The 18,818-nt window shown below is 38.7% G+C and overlaps 1 protein-coding gene across 7 annotated transcripts in view; it reads left to right on the top strand.

Moving 5' to 3' along the window:
• Positions 1-18,818, top strand: part of PPP2R3A (protein phosphatase 2 regulatory subunit B''alpha) — a 206,535-nt gene that overhangs the window by 114,572 nt on the left and 73,145 nt on the right. For all 7 annotated transcript variants that reach the window (XM_004037696.5, XM_055382948.2, XM_063704230.1 and 4 more), the window contains 3 exons: positions 1,837-1,993; positions 7,433-7,481; positions 10,121-10,210. In XM_004037696.5, coding sequence (XP_004037744.2) covers positions 1,837-1,993; positions 7,433-7,481; positions 10,121-10,210 — 296 coding nt within the window. The remainder of the gene's footprint in view (positions 1-1,836; positions 1,994-7,432; positions 7,482-10,120; positions 10,211-18,818) is intronic.

The raw sequence follows: 18,818 nt of genomic DNA on the forward strand, positions 1-18,818 counted from the left end.
CTGCCAAGTTACCCTCCAAAAAGCCTGCACTACTTTCAGTTACATACTCACCAACAAAAGTTGCTGTCGTCTTCATTTTATGCCAATCCAGTGGGTAAAAATAATAGCGCTTTGCTTCTAAATATGTGCTTTATTGAAAGTGTTCTGCTTCTTACATATCAAAGGACATTTTATAAAACAAAATATTATGAGCAAGTTTGGAAGACAGAAGAAAAACCATATTTTATCACCCTTATACAACTAGTATCATTTTTGTCTGTATTCATCTAGTCTTATTCATATGTATATATGCATTTTTAGGATTTTATGTAGTTCTTAGTGGGTACAATCTTGTATCCTATATTTTGTACTTACCATATCATGGTTTTCAGTGTAAACTTTATAATTTTTACTAGCTGCATAATTTTCTATCCAGCAGATTTACCATAACTTAATAATAATTTATGTTGTTGTTAGTTTGCCAGAGCACTTTGGTTTTCCAGTGTTTATATTTTAAAAAATAATTTTTTGTCAGAATACTAACATTTGTGTTATGAAATAGTCCTCTTTGTCCCTCATGTGTTTCTTTTTTCTTTTTTTTTTTCTTTGAGACGGAGTTTTGCTCTGTCGCCCAGGTTGGAGCACAGTGGCGTGATCTCGGCTCACTGCAACCTCTGCCTCCCGGTTTCAAGCAGTTCTCTGCCTCAGCCTCCCAAGTAGCTGGGATTACAGGCACCTGCCACCACACACAGCTAATATTTGTATTTATAGTAGAGACGGGGTTTCACCATCTTGGCCAGGCTGGTCTTGAACTCCTGACCTCATGATCCACCTGCCTCAGCCTCCCAAAGTGCTGGGATTACAGGCATGAGCAACCACACCCAGCCCGCTTATGTTTTTCACCTTGTATTCCATATTAATATTGATACCTGTTTATTTTGGTTAACATTTAACTGTGTATGTTTGTCCATCTTTTTTTTAACTTTCCTTATTTTTTTTTAGATGTATCCCTTATAGATGCATATAGGTAGATCTGTTTTGGGGGCATGGTTTTGATACTCAATCAAAAAAATATTTTAATAGGGAGATGTATCGCTTATCTTTATTGTGACTATTCATATATCTGATTTTATTTCTGCCATTTCATTTTTTTATATTTTTTACATTCTTTTGTGCTTTTATTTTTCTTTCTGAATCTTTCACTTCTGAATATGTCTTTATTTATCTGCCCACTTATATAATAATTTGGCTGACAACAGAATTGTGGGTTCAGTATCACTGATTCTGGATTTTGCCGTAGGGGAGTACAGTGAGTCAGGGAAGACCCAGGTTTACTTCCAGCTCAGGGCCCTGCATCTCTACCTGCCATGCCTATGCCAGGCCACCATGTATCATCACTACTGTATATATGAGTAACCTTTGTGATATAAACTTAATTACAAAATGAAACCCTATATGTTGATGCCTACCCCTCTTAATATTGCTCACATAACTTTGAAAATTAAAAACAGTATTTGTTTCTGGCCAAATAATTAAGACTATGATCTAATTGTTCTTTTCATGCCAGTCTCTGACCTCTGACCAACTATAGTCCCCAAGGTAATGGTACTTCCCTTCCCCTGCTTTTACATCCTCCACAGCATCCAACCCTTCACTGAGCATATTACAGAGCTCAGTAAATGCTTATAGATTGATTGGTTGATTAAAGGTAGGATGAGGTTGCCTATTAAAGGGTTTCTGATTTGGTACCAGAAAAAAATTTTAAATTCAGTTTAAAACAGAAATTCGCTAGACTCTGCACAGTGGCCAAAGCTGCTTTTTCATAATGTTTAAATTCTTCTTTTCATATAATTTCAGACCCTAGCACTTTTGGAAGAAGAGGAAGATATAAACCAAATTACAGATTACTTCTCCTATGAACATTTCTATGTTATTTATTGTAAATTCTGGGAACTAGATACTGATCACGACCTCTACATCAGCCAGGCCGATCTGTCTCGATACAATGACCAGGGTAAGTGATTCTGTAGATGCTAAGACTTAACCATTTTAAAGAGTTATATAAATTATCACTACTCATTATGAGAAATTCCCGTTTGCTAAATTCTAAACCTAATCAAGTCCTCTTTACAGGCCAATAATTTTTAAGAGGGGATAAGTGAAGATAATATAATTTTTTATTAAATTAATAAAAGGTCAGATGTAGGAGAAGGAGTTTGGAAGTAAGTAACCAATCACAGTCTTAGTTTTGATAAAGTGATGAGTCTTTATACTGGTGTGTATTTTCTGATGATGAATTGAATAAGATCCACACCTGTTTAAATCTGTTTGAAAGAGAATATCTATACACCTTTATAACCCTTCCCACTTAACAATATTTCTGTAAAAAGCCAAGCATGAAAATAATGTTTCTAACTTGCCAAGTTTTATTTTCAAGGACTCACAAAAATTTACTTTTGGAAATTTTGTTCCAGAAAGATATGTCTCTGCAGATGAATTTTGTGTGCTTTCTTTTGTCAGAAAACAAAAAATTACATATCACATGATAATACCCTTTTTACTTCATTTTTGCCGGCAGTAAATCTAGAACCTATTGCCTACTGATTTAATATCCTTGTTTTTTTTGAGACAGCGTCTCACTTTGTCACCTAGGCTGGAGTGCAGAAGCATGAACACGGCTCACTGTAACCTCAGCCTCCTGGGCTCAAGCCATCCTACCACCTCAGCCCCTAAGTAGCTGGGACTACAGGCACATGCCACCATACCTGGCTAATTTTTTTGTATTTTTTTGTAAAGATGGTGATATGGTTTGGCTGTGTTCCCACCCAAATCTCATCTTGAATTGTAGCTCCCATAATCCCCACCTGTTGTGGCAGGGACCTGGTGGCAGGTAATTGAATCATGGGGGTGGGTCTTTCCCATGTAGTTCTCATAATAGTGAATAAGTCTCATGAGAGCTGATGGTTTTATAAAGGGGAGTTCCTCTGCACATGCTCTCTTGCCCACCACCATGTAACATGTGCTGTTGCTTCTCCTTTGCCTTCCGCCATGACTGTGAGGCCTTCTCAGCCATGTGGAACTATGAGTCCATTAAACTCTTTCCATTATAAATTACCCAGTCTCAGGTATGTCTTTACTAGCAGCATGAGAACAGGCTAATATAGTAAATTGGTACCAGTAGCATGGGGCACTGCTGTAAAGATACCCAAAAATGTGGAAGGGACTTTGGAACTAGGTAATAGGCAGAGGTTGGAACAGTTTGGAGGGCTCAGATAAAGACAGGAACATGTGGGAAAGTTTGGAACTTCCTAGAGACTTGAATGGCTTTAACCAAAATGCTGATAGTGATATGGACAATAAAATCCAGGCTGAAGTGATCTCAGGTGGAGATGAGGAACTTGTTGGGAACTGGAGTAAAGGTCACTGTTGCTATGCAAAGAGACTTGGCATTTTGCCCCTGCCCTAGAGATGTGTGGAACTTTGAACTTGAAAGAGATGATTTGGGGTATGTGGTGGAAGAAATTCCTAAGCAGCAAAGCATTCAAGAAGTGACAGTGCATAAAAGTTTGGAAAATTTGCTGCCTGATAATGCAGTAGAAAATAAAAACCCATTTTCTGGGGAGAAATTCAAGCCCACTGCAGAAATTTGCATAAATAATGGGGAGTCAAATGCTAATCACCAAAACAATGGGGAAAATGTCTCCAGGGCATGTCAGAGACCATCATGACAGCCCCTCCCATCACAGGCCTGGAGGCCTAGGAGAGAAAAATGGTTTTCTGGGCCAGGCCTGGGTCCCCCCCTGCTCTATGCAGCCTCTGAACATGGTGACCTGCATCCCAGCTGTTTCAGCTCCAGCCATAGCTTAAAGGGGCCAACATACAGCTCAGGCCGTTGTTTCAGAGAATGCAAACCCCAACCCTTGGTGGCGTCCACGTGGTGTTGGTTCTGTGGGTACACAGAAGTCAAGTATTGAGATTTGGGAACCTCCACCTAGATTTCAGAGGATGTATAAAAACACCTGGATGTCCAGGCAGAAATTTGCTGCAGGGGCAGAGCCCTCATGGAGAACCTCTGCTAGGGCAGTGTGGAAGGGAAATGTGGGGTTGAAGCCCCCACAGAGTCTCTACTTGGGACACTGTCTAGTGGAGCTATGAGAAGAGGGCCACAATGCTCCAGGCCCCAGAATGGTAGATCCACCAATAGTTTGCACCATGCACCTGGAAAAGCCACAGATACTCAATGCCAGCCCATGAAAGCAGCAAGGAGGGGAGCTGTACCCTACAAAGGCACAGGGGTGAACCTGCCCAAGGCCATGGGAACCTGCCTCTTGCATCAGTGTGCCATGGATGTGAGACAGAGTCAAAGGAGATCATTTTGGAACTTTAAGGTTTGATGACTGCAGTATTGGATTTCGGACTTGCATCGGGCCTGTAGCCCCTTTGTTTTGGCTGATTTCTCCCATTTGGAACAGGTGTATTTACCCAATGCCTGTATCCCTGTTGTATCTAGGAAGTAACTAACTTGCTTTTGATTTTACAGGCTCATAGGTGGAAGGAAGTTGGGTTGTCTCAGACGAGACTTTGGACTGTGGACTTTTGAGTTAATGCTAAAATGAGTTAAGACTTTGGGGGGACTGTTGCGAAGGCATGATTGGTTTTGAAATGTGGGGACCTGAGATATGGGAGGAGCCATGGTTGGAACAATATGGTTTGGCTGTGTCCCCACCCAAATCTCATATTGAATTGTAGCTCCCATAATCCCCATGTGAAATGGGAGGGACCAGGTAGCAGTTAATTGAGTCATGGGGGCGAGTCTTTCCTGTGCTGCTCTCGTGATAGTGAGTAAGTCTCATGAGAGCTCATGGTTTTAGAAAGGGGAGTTCCCGCACACACACCCCTGCTGCCATGTAAGATGTGCCTTTGCTTCTCCTTTGCCTTCCACCATGATTGTGAGGCCTCCCCAGCCATGTGGAACTGTGAGTCCATTAAACCTCTTTCCTTTATAAATTACCCAGTCTCAGGTATGTCGTTATTAGCAGCGTGAGAACAGACTAATACAGATGGGGTTTCGCCTTGTTGCCCAGGCTTGTCTCAAACTCTTAGGTTCAAGTGATCCACTCGCCTTGGCCTGCCAAAGTGCTAGGATTACAGGCATGATCCACCACACCTGGCCTGATTTAATATTAACTAAGCACTAAGATACATTGATTCATTCTTCTCTCATAAGATTGTCCCTGTTCTGTCCTTAAATGCCTTCTCAGGCACTCTTGATTTTTAAATGATACTTTAGCTTATTAGATATAGCAGAGTATGAATCTTAAATAAATGCATTGAATTTTGTTTTTGTTTTTTGGTATGGCTGTTACTAATGGTATGCATCTTAAGAAAAGGCTCATCAGGCAGGGGGCAGTGGCTCATGCCTGCAATACCAGCACTTTGGGAGGCCAAAGCGAGTGGATCACTTGAACCCAAGAGTTCGAGACCAGCCTGGGCAACATGGTGAAACCCTGTCTCTACAAAAAATACAAAAATTAAAAATTAAAAAATGTCTTTCAAATGACAAAATAAATACAAATATTAGTCGGATGTGGTAGCACATGCTTGTAGTCCCAGCTACTCAGGAGGCTGAGATGGGAGGATCTCCTGAACCTGGGGAAGTTGAGGATGCAGTGAGCCATGATGGTGCTGCTACACTCCAGCCTGAGCAACAGGGAGACCCTGTCTCAAAGAAAAAAAAAAAAGGTTTGTTGTATATGATGTCAGGTTTCATAGAGCTTTGCGTATTTAAGAAATAAAGTTGGCCAGGCGCGGTGGCTCACACCTGTAATCCCAGCACTTTGGGAGGCCAAGGCAGGTGGATTACTAGGTCAGGAGTTCAAGACCAGCCTGACCAACATGGTGAAACCCCATCTCTACTAAAAATACAAAAATTAGCCGGGTGTGGTGGTGCGTGCCTGTAATCCTAGCTACTCGGGAGGCTGAGGCAGGAGAACCGCTTGAACCCAGGAGGTGGAGGTTGCAGTAAGCCGAGATCACACCACTGTACTCCAGCCTGGGCGACAGAGCGAGAAGGGGCCACTGAATACTCCATAATTATCCACTCACCAGACTCTCCCTAATGAGACCACATAGAATAACATGATCTTCAATTTTAGGAAGCTAAACCTTCCCAAGCTAAAAAATGCCTTTAAAAAAAGATTTTGGCTTTACAATTAAATATCCTCGCCTTTCCTATATAGCCCTCTTTTTTTCTATCTAGTACAAATTAACCCCATAAACCAATGTTCAGCAAAATATAGAAGGTCTTTATATAAGCTTTGGTGTGTGGCCAGGCACGGCTGTACCAATACACGTATTCCCAACTTTCTTTGGCCAAACCAATTTACCTTTATGCTAACTGTACCTAACTGTGCAGAAGAATTCGATGCTGATAGCTGCTAAGTCCCTAATGACCTTATTGATGATCCTGAAATTTTAGTGTGCATGCCATTGCCTGGGGCATCTGTTAAAAGAAAGAACAGGCTGGGCATGGTGGCTCACGCCTGTATTCCTAGCACTTTGGGAGACTGAGGTGGGCAGATCACCTGAGGTTGTGAGTTCGAGACCAGCCTGCCCAACATGAAGAAACCCCATCGCTAATAAAAATACAAAAAAATTAGCCAGGTATGGTGGCGCATGCCTGTAATCCCAGCTACTCGGGAAGCTGAGGCAGGAGAATCACTTGAATCCGGGAGGCGGAGGTTGCAGTGAGCCGAGATCACACCATTGCACTCCAGCCTGGGCAACAGGAGCAAAACTCTGTCTCAAAAATAAATAAATAAATGAAAGAACAGGTCTCTAGTCGTGTCTCTCTCTCTCTGTCTCACTCACACCAACATGCTAACTTAAGCCACGATTATCTATGTGAATAAAACTTCCTGATGGAATTTCTAAAAATCTTGTGTTATATCATGTTAAACCCTGAGCTTTTATAAAATGGGAATATAAGAAAAGTATGTTTGTAGTGTGTTTGAGTAGCTTTTAAAAAAACTACTTGAAAGCATTCTCCATTGTTTTAACTTTGTTTTGTTTTATTTTACATTGTTTTAGGAGCTTACACAATCAGTTCCCCCTTGAATTTAAGGATAAAATTTGTCTTGTTTATAGGAAAATTGGTCTCATTGGATAAGATCAAAACAAATCCTATATATTTTTGTCCTAGCTGTCAGGATGTTCAGACCTAACTTAGCATTCAACTATATTAATACTTCCCAGATGTCAGCCACATTCATTTGCCTATTATTTTTTTAAATTATTTTAAAATTATGCATAAATAAAAATGTACTCACATTCTCATCATGGACGATGGTTATGGTTTAGCTTGTAGCTAGTGAAAAGCAAATTTGTGAAAAGTATTGCCTTTATGGAGCCTATTTCTAACTAGCTTTGTAATTTTTTTTTTATCTACATTTAGCTTCATCAAGCAGGATTATTGAAAGGATATTCTCTGGTGCAGTAACAAGGTAAGAAAACGTTTAATGCTGTGTTTAAAAATGAACTACAAGTAATACCATAACGATCTCATTTTAGCAAAGCTTCCTGAATAATTTGGCAGTGCTATTGGACCAAGTAATATCCTATAAAGCATAGTTATGGCTTAATACAAGACAGTAATTCTTTTTTAAAAAAACAATTTCAACTTTTCTGATTCGGGAGTACACGTGCAGGTCTGTCACACGGGAACACTGCGTGATGATGAGATTTGGTGTATGGAGGATCCTGTCACACAGGCAGTGAGCACAACACCCAACAGGCAGTCCCTCAGCCCTCACTGTGCTCACTCCCTACCCACTTCAGCAGTCCCCAGTGTCCATTGTTCCCATCTTTATGTCCATGTGTACTCAGTGTTAGCTTCCACTTACAAGTGAGAACATATGGTGTTTGGTTTTCTGTTGCTGTGTTAATTCGCTTAGGATGATGGCCTTCAGCTGCCTCCATGTTGCTGCAGGGACATGATTTCATAATTTTTATGGCTGCGTAGTATTCAATGGTATATATGTACCACATTTTCTTTATCCAGTCTACTGTTGGTAGGCATCTAGGTTGATTCCATGTCTTTGCTATTGTGAATAGTGCTGGATAAACATACAAGTACCTGTATCTTTGTGGTAGAATGATTTATTTTCCTTTGGGTATATACCCAGTAATGGGATTGCTGGGTCGAATGGTAGTTCTGTTTTAAGTTCTCTGAGAAATCAACTGCTCTCCGCCACAGCTGGACCCATTTACATTCCCACTAACAGTGTATAAGCATTCCCTTTTCTCCACAGCCTCACCAGCATGTGTTACATTTTTACTTTTTAGTAGTTGACATTCTGACTGTTGTGAGATGGTATCTTGTTGTGGTTTTGATTTGCATTTCTCTAATGATGAATGATGTTGAGATTGTTTCATGTTTGTTGGCTGCCTGTATGTCTTCTTTTGAGAAGTGTCCGTTCATATCCTTTGCCCATTTTTAAATGGGGTTGTTTTTTGCTTGTTGATTTAAGTTCAATATAGAGTCTGGATATTAGACCTCTGTTGGATACATGGTTTAAGAATATTTTCTCCCATTCTGTAGGTAGTTTGTTAAATCTGTTGATAGTTTCTTTTGCTGTGCAAAAGCTCTTTAGTTTAATTAGGTCCCAATCATCAATTTTTGGTTGTGTTGCAGTTGCTTTTGAGGACTTAGCCATAAATTATTTGCCTAGGCTAATGTCAAGAAGGGTATTTCCTAGGGTTTTTTCTAGAATTGTTATAGTTTGAGGTCTGATATTTAAGTCTTTAATCCATTGTGAATTAATTTTTTATATGGTGAAAAGTAAGGGTCTGGTTTCATTCTTCTGCATATAGCTAATCAATTATCCCAGCACTGTTTATTGAATAGGGAGTCTTTTTCCCGTTGTTTTTATCGACTTTGTCAAATATCAGATGGTTGTAGGTGTGCAGCTTTATTTCTGGGCTCTCTCTTCTGCTCCATTGGTCTGTGTGTCTGTTTTTGTACCAGTACCATGCTGTTTTGGATACAGTAGCCTTATAGTGTAGTTTGAAGTCAGGTACTATGATACCTCTTGCTTGGTTGTTTTTGCTTAAGATTGCTTTAGCTATTGGGACTTTGTTTTTGGTTCCATATGAATTTTAGAATGGTGTTGTTGTTTTTTTTTTTCTTAAAAACTAGTCTGTGAAAAACGACATTAGTTTAATAAGAATAACATTGAATCTGTAGATTGCTTTGGGGAGTATGGCTATTTTAACGATATTGAGTCTTCCTATCCGTGACCATGGAATATTTTTCCATTGGTTTGTGTTATCTCTGATTTCTTTCAGCAGAGTGTTGTAGTCCTCCCTGTAGAGATTTTTCACCTCCTTGGTTAGCTGTATTCCTAGGTATTTTATTTTGTGTGTGTGTGGCTATTGTAAATGGGATTGCATTCTTGATTTGGCTTTCAGCTTGAATGCTATTGGTGTATTGAAATGTTACTGATTTTTATACATTGATTTTGTATCCCGAAACTTTAATGAAATAATTATTAGTTCTGAAAGTCTTATGGCTTAGTTTTCAGGCTTGTCTAGGTATAGAATCATGTTGTCAGCAAAGAGAGATAATTTGACTTTTCCTATTTGGATGTGTTTTATTTCTTTCTCTTGCCTGATTGCTCTGGCTAAGACTTCCAGTACTATGTTGAATAGAGTGGTGAGAGTGGTCATCCTTGTCTTGTTCTTGTTCTTAAGGGGATTGCTTCTAGCTTTTGTCCATTCAGTATAATGCTAGCTATGTGTTTGTCATAGACGGCTCTTATTATTTTGAGGTATCTTCCATTGATGCCTAACATGAGTATTAATCCTATATCTAAATACAGGTAACAGTATTTTATCCCAGTGATTATTTGCATTCATATTAAAAACCAGATTTCTTTTCTTCATATTTGCAAATGCCTTCTGGTTTCACCCTCTAGACCTTTGAAAATAAGATAGGCTGTGGAAGGGTTGCCCTTTATGAGGCATTTAGCATTATAATTTTAAAAATTTTAACTGACATATTACTTTATTTCTTAGCCTATCATCCTGATAAATGGTTCTGAGTAATTGCTCAGGAAATTTTATAACCATGTGTTTTCTTTAGGGGAAAAACAATACAGAAAGAGGGAAGAATGAGCTATGCAGATTTTGTTTGGTTTTTGATCTCTGAAGAAGACAAAAGGAATCCTACCAGGTATGATTTCTAAGTTTCCTTTGCCAAGATGTTAAACACATGCACAAAGCTTGAAAAAGTCATGGTGTATATTATACCTAGTGAAGCCAACTCAACGTGGCAATACTAAGATGAATTAGACTTAGTTTCTGCCGTCTCGGAGCTCTCCGTCTCAGGAGATTGGCACTGAATCCATGTTCATGGCATATCAAGAGAAGTGCTGTTACCCACAGAAACAAAGGTGAAGTGACATGTAAGCTGATGACAAGTAGGGCTAGTAAGCATTCATGTGGAATATGGGAATAGATGCTATGAATTACTTGTTTTATCATCTTACTGGTTGGTAAACCATTACTATTAGAGAGGGAAAGCAAATTGTGGATGACTAGTGTATAAGAACACATCCTCAGTCTGCCAGTTGAAATCATCTATGCTTTTCCTTGGCACTCCCAGACATACCTTGATTGGAGTTATTAATTTACACATTTCTTTCTTTCCATGTCTTGTTTAGGCAAAAAATCTAGATGCCTCACTTCTTATCCCTACTTTGTGTAACACAACGCACTGTAGTTTGTGCTCAGTACCAAGGGAGGGAGGAGTTATAGACCTTGATGGTACTTGCAGGTACAACTAACTCAACTATCTTAATATTGATTCGAAAAGTTATCTAAATGTTGTACATGTCCAGGTATGGTGGCTCACATCTGTAATGCCAGAACTTTGGGAGGCCAAGGCAGGAGGGATTGCTTGAGGCCTGGAGTTTGAAATCAGCCTGGGCAACATAACGAGACTCCATCTCTACAGATAAATGTTTTAAATAGCTGGGAATGGTGATGCACACCTGTAGTCCTAGCTAGTCAAGAAGCTGAGGCAGGAGGATCGCTTGAGGGCAGGAGTTTGAGGCTGTAGTGAGCTAGGATCATGCCATTATACTCCATCCTGGGTATAGTGAGCAGGACACCAACTCTAAAAAAATAAATGTTGAATATATTGTTTAGAAGATGTTGAAATAAAAATAAGCCATTTCTTGGAGAGCTTGTTAGATTATTTTTAAATAACTTTGTTTTCCATTTCCAAAGTAATAATTTATTTAGAAAACATGAATGAGCAGAAGAAAAATAAATTTTAATACCAGTAATTTTAATACCCAGAAAAAAATATTAAAAGTTCATATATATGCTACTCTTTTTCATATACTGGCAGAGTAGAGTATCTCTTATCTGAAATTCTTGAGATCAGAAGTGTTTCAGATTTTGGATTTTTTTCAGATTTTGAACTGTTTGTTATACTTACCAGTGAACATCCCAAATCTGAAATCCAAAATTCTCCAGTGAGTATTTCCTTTGAGTATGAGTTTTGAGTGTCTTGTTGGTACTCAAAAAGTTTTGGATTTTCAGCTGGGTTGCAGTGGCTCACACCTGTAATTTCAGCACTTTGGGAGGCCGAGGTGGGCAGATCACCTGAGATCAGGAGTTTGAGACCAGCCTGGCCAACATGATGAAACCCTGTCTCTACTAAAAATATAAAAAATAAGCCAGGCGTGGTGATACATGCCTATAATCCCAGCTACATGGGAGGCTGAGGCAGGAGAATTGCTTGAACCCAGGAGGCAGAGGTTGCAGTGAGCTGAGATCGCACCATTGCACTACAGCCTGGGTGACAAGAGCAAAACTCCATCATGAAAAAAAAAAAATATTAAAGATCTAAATGAAATGAAGATATCCCATGTTCATGGATCATTGTTAAGATGGCAGTAATTCCCAATCTGATCTACAGATTCCTAACAAAATACTAGTTACTTTGAGTCAAAAGCTTTTTTTGTTTTTCGATGGTTTTTATTTTTTTTCCAGAAATGGAAAAGCTGAATATTGAATTCCTGTGGAAATACAAAGGGACCACAGTAACCAAAACAATGCTGAAAAAGTACAGAAAAAATGTAGAACTCATACTTCCCTATTCCAAAATATTTCACTACAAAGTGAAAGTAAACAAGACTGTATGGTACTCGTATCATGATGGACATAAAAATAAACAAAATTGAATTGAGAGTTCAGAAATATATCCCCACATTTAGGGCTAATTGATTTTCAACAAGGATGCTGGATGCCAGGACGATCCAATGGGGAAAAAAAACAGTGTTTTTATTAAATAGTGCCAGAACAACTGGATATCGTACAAAATAATATTAGGTTGCTGCAAAAGTAATTGTGGTTTTTGCAATTTCTTTTGGTGGCCAAAACTGCAATTACTTTTGTACCAACCTTACCTTTGGACCCCTAGTTCACATACTACAAAAATTAAGTCAAATGGATCACAGCCCAAAATGTATGAGCTAATGCTATAAAAAATTTAGAAGAAAATAGAGGAGTAAATTTTCACGACCTTGGTTAGGCAGTTTCTTAGATGTGACACCAAAAGCATAAGTATCAAAAGAAAAAGTCAATGAATTGGACTTCATCAAAATTTTAAATTTTTGGCTGGATGTGGTGACTCATGCCAGTATTCCCAGTACTTTGGGAGGCCAAGGCAGGTGGATTGCCCAAGCTCAGGAATTCAGTACCAGCCTGGGCAACATGGTGAAACCCCGTCTCTACCAGAAATACGAAATGTAACCAGGCACAGCGGCACGTGCCTGTGGTCCCAGCTACACTTGGGAGGCTGAGGTGGGAGGATCACTTGAGCCTGGGAGGCAGAGGTTGCAGTGAGTTGAGATCACGTCACTGTACTCCAACCTGGGTGACAGAGTAAGACCCCATCTCAAAAAAAAGAAAAAATTAATACTTTTGTGCATCAAAAGATATGATCAAGAAAGTAAAAAGACAACCCACAGCATGGAAGAAGATATTTGCAGATGATATATCTGATAAGGAACTTGTATCTAGAACATATAAACAACACTTACAACTCAATAATAGAAAGACTGACCAGTTTAAAAAATGGACAAAGGATCTGATTAGACGTTTCTCCAAAGAAGATATATGCATGGCCAATAAGCACATGAAAAGATGCTTGACATCATTAGTCATCAGAGAAGTGCAAATCAAAACCACAATGAGATACCACTTCACACTAGGATAGTTATCAAAGAGTCAGATAATAACAGGTGCTGCCAAGCAGGTGGAAAAATCGGAACCCTCATACATTACAATAGGAATGTAAAATGGTGCAGCCGTTACGGAAAAGTCCGACATTTCCTCAAATGGTTAAGCATATCATATGACCTAGCAATTCCACTCCTTAGGTATATACTCAAGATATATGAAAACATGTCCACACAAAAACCTGTACACCCATTTTCATAGCAGCGTCATTCACAATAGCCAAAAGTTGGGATCAGCCCAAGATAAACAAGTGTGATCTATTCATATAACCAAGTATTACACAGCAGTAAAGAGAAATGAAGTACTGATACATATTACACACGATTGGATCTTGAAAACCTTATGTAAAGTAAAAGATGCCAGTCACAAGATACCACATACTGTATGAATTCATTTATATGAGTTGTCCAGAATAGACAAATGTATAGAAACAGGAAATAGGTTAATGGATGCCTAATCCCTGGAGAGCCTGTGGTGAAATGAGGAATGAGTGCTAATGGGTATGGAGTCTCTTTTTGTAGGTGATGAAAGTGTCCCTATATTAACTGTAGTGATGGTTATACAACTCTGTGAATGTTAAAAACCCTTGAATTGTACATTTTAAAAGGAACAATTATATGATATGTGAAATATATTTTGGTAAGCCTGTTTTAAAAAAAGACTTAGAATACTAGAAAGTATGTTCTGTAAACAAAATGGAATTAATGTAGAAATCAATACGAGAAAGACAACTGGAAAATCTCCACACACTTGGGTATTAAACAACACACTTCTAAATAATCTATGGATTAAAAAGGATGACTCAAGGGGAATTAGATATTCACAAAGTAATAAAGGAATGCTACAAATAACATATACATACACAGATATGGTGACCTCAATGAAATGGACCAATTTCCTTTAACGTCACAAATTAATAAAACTCACCTAAGAAGAAATACATAACCTGAATAGTCAGATGTCTATTAAAGAAAATTGAATTCACAGTTTAGAACCTCCTGAAAAAGAAATCTCCCAGCCCTGATAATTTAACTGTATTCTTACAGTCATTTGAAGAAGAAATAATACCGAATTCTGCACCACATTTTCCAGAAAACAGAAAGGGGAGGAATAATTCCCAACTCATTTTATAAACAAAACCAGACAAACACATACCAGAGAATAAAACTACAGACTGACATCCCTCTTGAATATAGACCCAAAATCAGTAACAAAATACTAGTAAGTCAAGGCTTAGTTCCTCAAACTTTCAGGTCCCTCTTCCAGAATCTGCAGATGCCCCAAGGGAAAGATGGTCCCAAATGCTAGGTGCCCCTCTCTGGATTTTCTTCTTCTAGATCTGGATACCATAATTCTTCACTGCCCTGTTAATTCTCCAGCATCTTTGAACTGTTTTTTTTTCTATGGGGGGAGGTCCCCTCAATTTCCTCAGTGGAAGGCATGATCCCACTTAGGTAATCATTAGCAGAAGTGGAGCTCTTCAGATCAGTTTTTCATATCATGAGATCCATAATTGGATTCTCATAGAATGTTACCAACAAAAGTTTTTTGAGTCAAAAGCTTTCTTAGACCTCCTTTGGTGCTCCTTTTCTACCTTGCATGTTTCCTTTCTCCTAACAGCTCACATATTGAGATTCCATTCTTTGCCGGTGACTAGTATTTTATATGTAATGGCTTATTTAATCCTCATATCACTATGAGTTGAGGTGTCAGTGGTCCCATTCATTTGATGAAACAGAAGCTCTAAGAGACTGTGCAGCTAGTAAGTGTCCTAGCTTGGATTCAGACTCAGGTTTGTATCTCTCCCAAACCTGGACTCTACCACTATATGGTCTGTCATCCAGATGCCATTCATTTGCATGTCTACCTTCTTTCCAAGTAGGCTGTAGACTCCCTAAAAGAGAGTTCTTTTTGTGTCATGAAATGGCTTGTTGCTTAAGAGAATCAAAATTAGGCCAATTATATAAGAAAATAACTACTGATTTTGCCCATTGATACTTGTTTCCTTGGTTTCTAGTGGCACTTACTAGGTACCCTGCATGTTATTCTCAGTGGTTCACATTGCTTTACTAAAGCAGAGTGTGAGCAGAAAATAGTGTCCACCATTTTGGCAAAAATGTCAATACAGATGCTCCTCCACTTACAGTAGGGTTACATCCTGGTAAACTCAGCATCACTTGAAAATATAAGTCAAAAATTATTTAATACACCTAACCTACTGAACATTATACCTTAGTCTAGCCAGCCTTAAATGTGCTTAGAACACATCTTAGCCTACATTTGGGCAAAATCATCTAGCACAAAGCCTACTTTATAATAAAGTATTGAGTATCTCATATAATTGATTGAATACTGTACTGAAAGTGAAAACAGAATGATTGTATTGGTACTTAAAGTGCAGTTTCTAATGAGTGCATGTGGCTTTCACCCCATTGTAAAGTCAAAAAATTCTAAGTCAAACCGTCATAAGTCAGGGACTGTCTATAGAATGAAAATCAAACTCTTATTTAAGAAAATGAAACAGGCACCACTTTGCAGAAATGGGGTTTCTGGCTTATGAATTACATGGGTTGAAAAAATGAATTTCGTTAAAAAAGTAATACATTCACTAAGGTGTGATTAATCCTGCGTGAAATGCTGCATACGAAATTAGGATCTAGAGTCTTTCCTATGCCTGGTAACAGAGGTAGATATGGGAAGAATCTGGGTAGATTGTTTTCTGTGGACAAACTCTTGCAAACCCTCTTTTAGTATGTCCTTTAATCTCTCTGTCCTGGTTTTTATCATATTCTGCTTCTACCTTAGTCATCTGGCTAGATATCATCTCCAGGAGCTATTTCATTCACCTTTGTTATGCCTAAGGGCACTAGGCCAGTGCTTTTCACAGTAGTAAATAATAAAATATGTATATTGAATATGCAACAGAATATACATTTAATTACTGCCTAAGCAATAATGGAGTTTCCAATAACTTTCTTCTTGAATAGCATACAGGAGTTTATATTAGGGGTAAGAAATCACTGGCTCAGCACTTAATTTCATTCAGTCCAAGGAAAGGACAAGAAGTAATCTTAGCTCATGGCTGTAGTCCCAGCTACTTGGGAGGCTGAGGCACAAGAATCGCTTGAACCCGGGGGTGGGGGAGGAGGTGAGGAAGGTTGCAGTGAGCTGCGATCATGTCACTGCACTCCAGCCTGGGTGACAGAGCGAGACTTTGTCTCACACACACACAAAAAATGTAATTTTGTTTATGTCTACAATTTTAGAAATATAATTTGTCATTAATATCATTATGCTTTGAAAAACCAAATATTGGTGGTAAATATAGCAGAAATCTAACACTAGTGCTCTCTGGTCAGTTATTCCTTCTGTGTTTTCTGTTTTCCAATTTTCCTACAATAAATAGTCAATACTTTTAGGCTCTGAGAAGATCAGTTACCTTTGGTAAGAAAAAAAAAAAAGAATCTGCAATGAAAGAAACTTTAGAGAGTATCCAGTACTTTCAATAAGAAAATACCCTCTGAACATGTCCTGCATGTATTATCCATCCAGCCCCTGCTGCTAAACTTTTCAGGGACAGGTAACTATCCACTGAGGCAGCTTGTTCATTTTTCTCTTTCGTTCATTGATCCTTATAGTCTCCAATATTCAGAGAATTATATCTGATTGATTACCACATCTTTCAGATATTTAAAAGCAGTTAGGTGCTTTTGGCAAATATTCAGGCAGTATATCTGTCTTTGCATTCTAGCTTTCTTTCTCTCTTATGGGCTATTAACAAAGAACTGAAGGGTATGCTTTAGCTTTATTTATTGTAAAGAGAAGATTGTCTTCATTCTTAATTGAAAATGCAAGTAATTAAATTATTTCAGTTTCTATTTCACAGTAAAATAAGTTGTCTTTCACTTCAGTCCTGTTAAATCCTTGGTCAAAATCAAAATTTACTGTATTCCCTTTTGCCTGATTTTGGTTCTCTTAAGTAATGAGGAATTTCAAGACACAAAGAGATCTTAGAGGCCAGAGGCCACTCCCCTGCCCCTTTTGTACTGAAACCATTATTACTTAAAAAAAAAAGTCCCAACAGTGTAACAACCAGATAGTATTACATGTATTGCAGCCCTCTGCTTATGAGATGTAACTCTTCAAGGTTTTCCCCACAATCAGGAATAGTTTGACAGTGGGGCAGCATTCTGCCCCTTTTATATTCTGAGAGTAGATATGATATGACTGAACCTCACCATAGCCAACCTATTACCTCACATTCATTAGGTTCAATGAATGTCCCCCTTTGTTCTTTAATAATAACGTTAAACATCAAGTTGGTACAATTTTTAAAATATATTTCTCAAAAAGACTTTGCCCACTCTGGGCAACATAGGAAGACCCGATCTCTACAAAAAGTTTTTAAAAAATTAGCCAGGTGTGATGGTACATGCCTCTGGTCCCAGCTACTCTGGAGGCTGAGGCAAGAGTCTCACTTGAGCCCAAGAGGTTGAGGCTGCAGTGAGCCATGATTGCAGTACTGCACTCCAGCCTGGGTAACAGAATGAGAGCCTATCTCAAAAACAAATAGTAAAAAACTTTTCAAGTATTACATGTTCAATTTTTTGCAATAATGTAAACTATATCTTTCTCAGAAAAGGTACACACAGATCTTAATGTGACTTACTTGAAAACAGTCAACAGTTACAACTTAGTTATTTTCACTTTTCTCTCCCCAAAGGAGATTTTCTTTTAACCATTAAAGGTGTGGTTCTTAATATGGTTTCAGGCCTACAAGTGGGAATTTGAACAGCGGTCTCCTAGAACCTTCTCTTGAAAAGTTTTACTTTGCTATGAATTTGTGGTTCTTTAGAAAAACATTGTTCCCTATTACCAATTAATGTTGTTGGCTTCATAAAGGAAATGAGAAATAATAACAAAGTATTGGAAACTGGAAAGCAAATAAACATAGCAGACTGCCTGAATCCTAAGCCAGCTGAGGGAAAAACCAAGAAGCAACCAGATATACCCAGGAAAACCTGCAGACATTCAGGATTTGGGGATACTAGGAACCTTGAAAGTGGGGGTGGGGTAAAGGTAAAGCCAAAACAGGAGAGTTTATAGAAAGTTTGTTTAAATGAACAGTTGATCTTCAGGTCATGTCCTCTACCCTAGCATAAAACTGGTGCTTTATTCCCTGGAGAACATAAAACAGAGGGTCTCCGGACTGGGGAGCATTGGGCACAGTTGAGATGTGAATGTGATCTTGAAAACAGATAAAATGAGTGTATGCATACTGAATGCTGAGACGCCCAGTCTTCATTCCTCACTTAGCTAACAGAATGCTGTCTACCTGCCCTGAACCTCCAAGCAAGAAACTGAAATGCTTTTCTGGGGAACTGACCTGCCCAAGAATAAAGACCTGAAGATTTGACACTGGGTCATCCCCAAGGAAAAAACCCAGCCCATTCATTTTACAGTAAAGCCCAGAGTCAACAAACCCACAGATCAGAACCTCCAATCAGCTTTTTAGCACCTACTCTCAA

Source organism: Gorilla gorilla, chromosome 2 (assembly GCF_029281585.2).
Source record: "Gorilla gorilla gorilla isolate KB3781 chromosome 2, NHGRI_mGorGor1-v2.1_pri, whole genome shotgun sequence".
Taxonomy (NCBI): domain Eukaryota; kingdom Metazoa; phylum Chordata; class Mammalia; order Primates; family Hominidae; genus Gorilla; species Gorilla gorilla.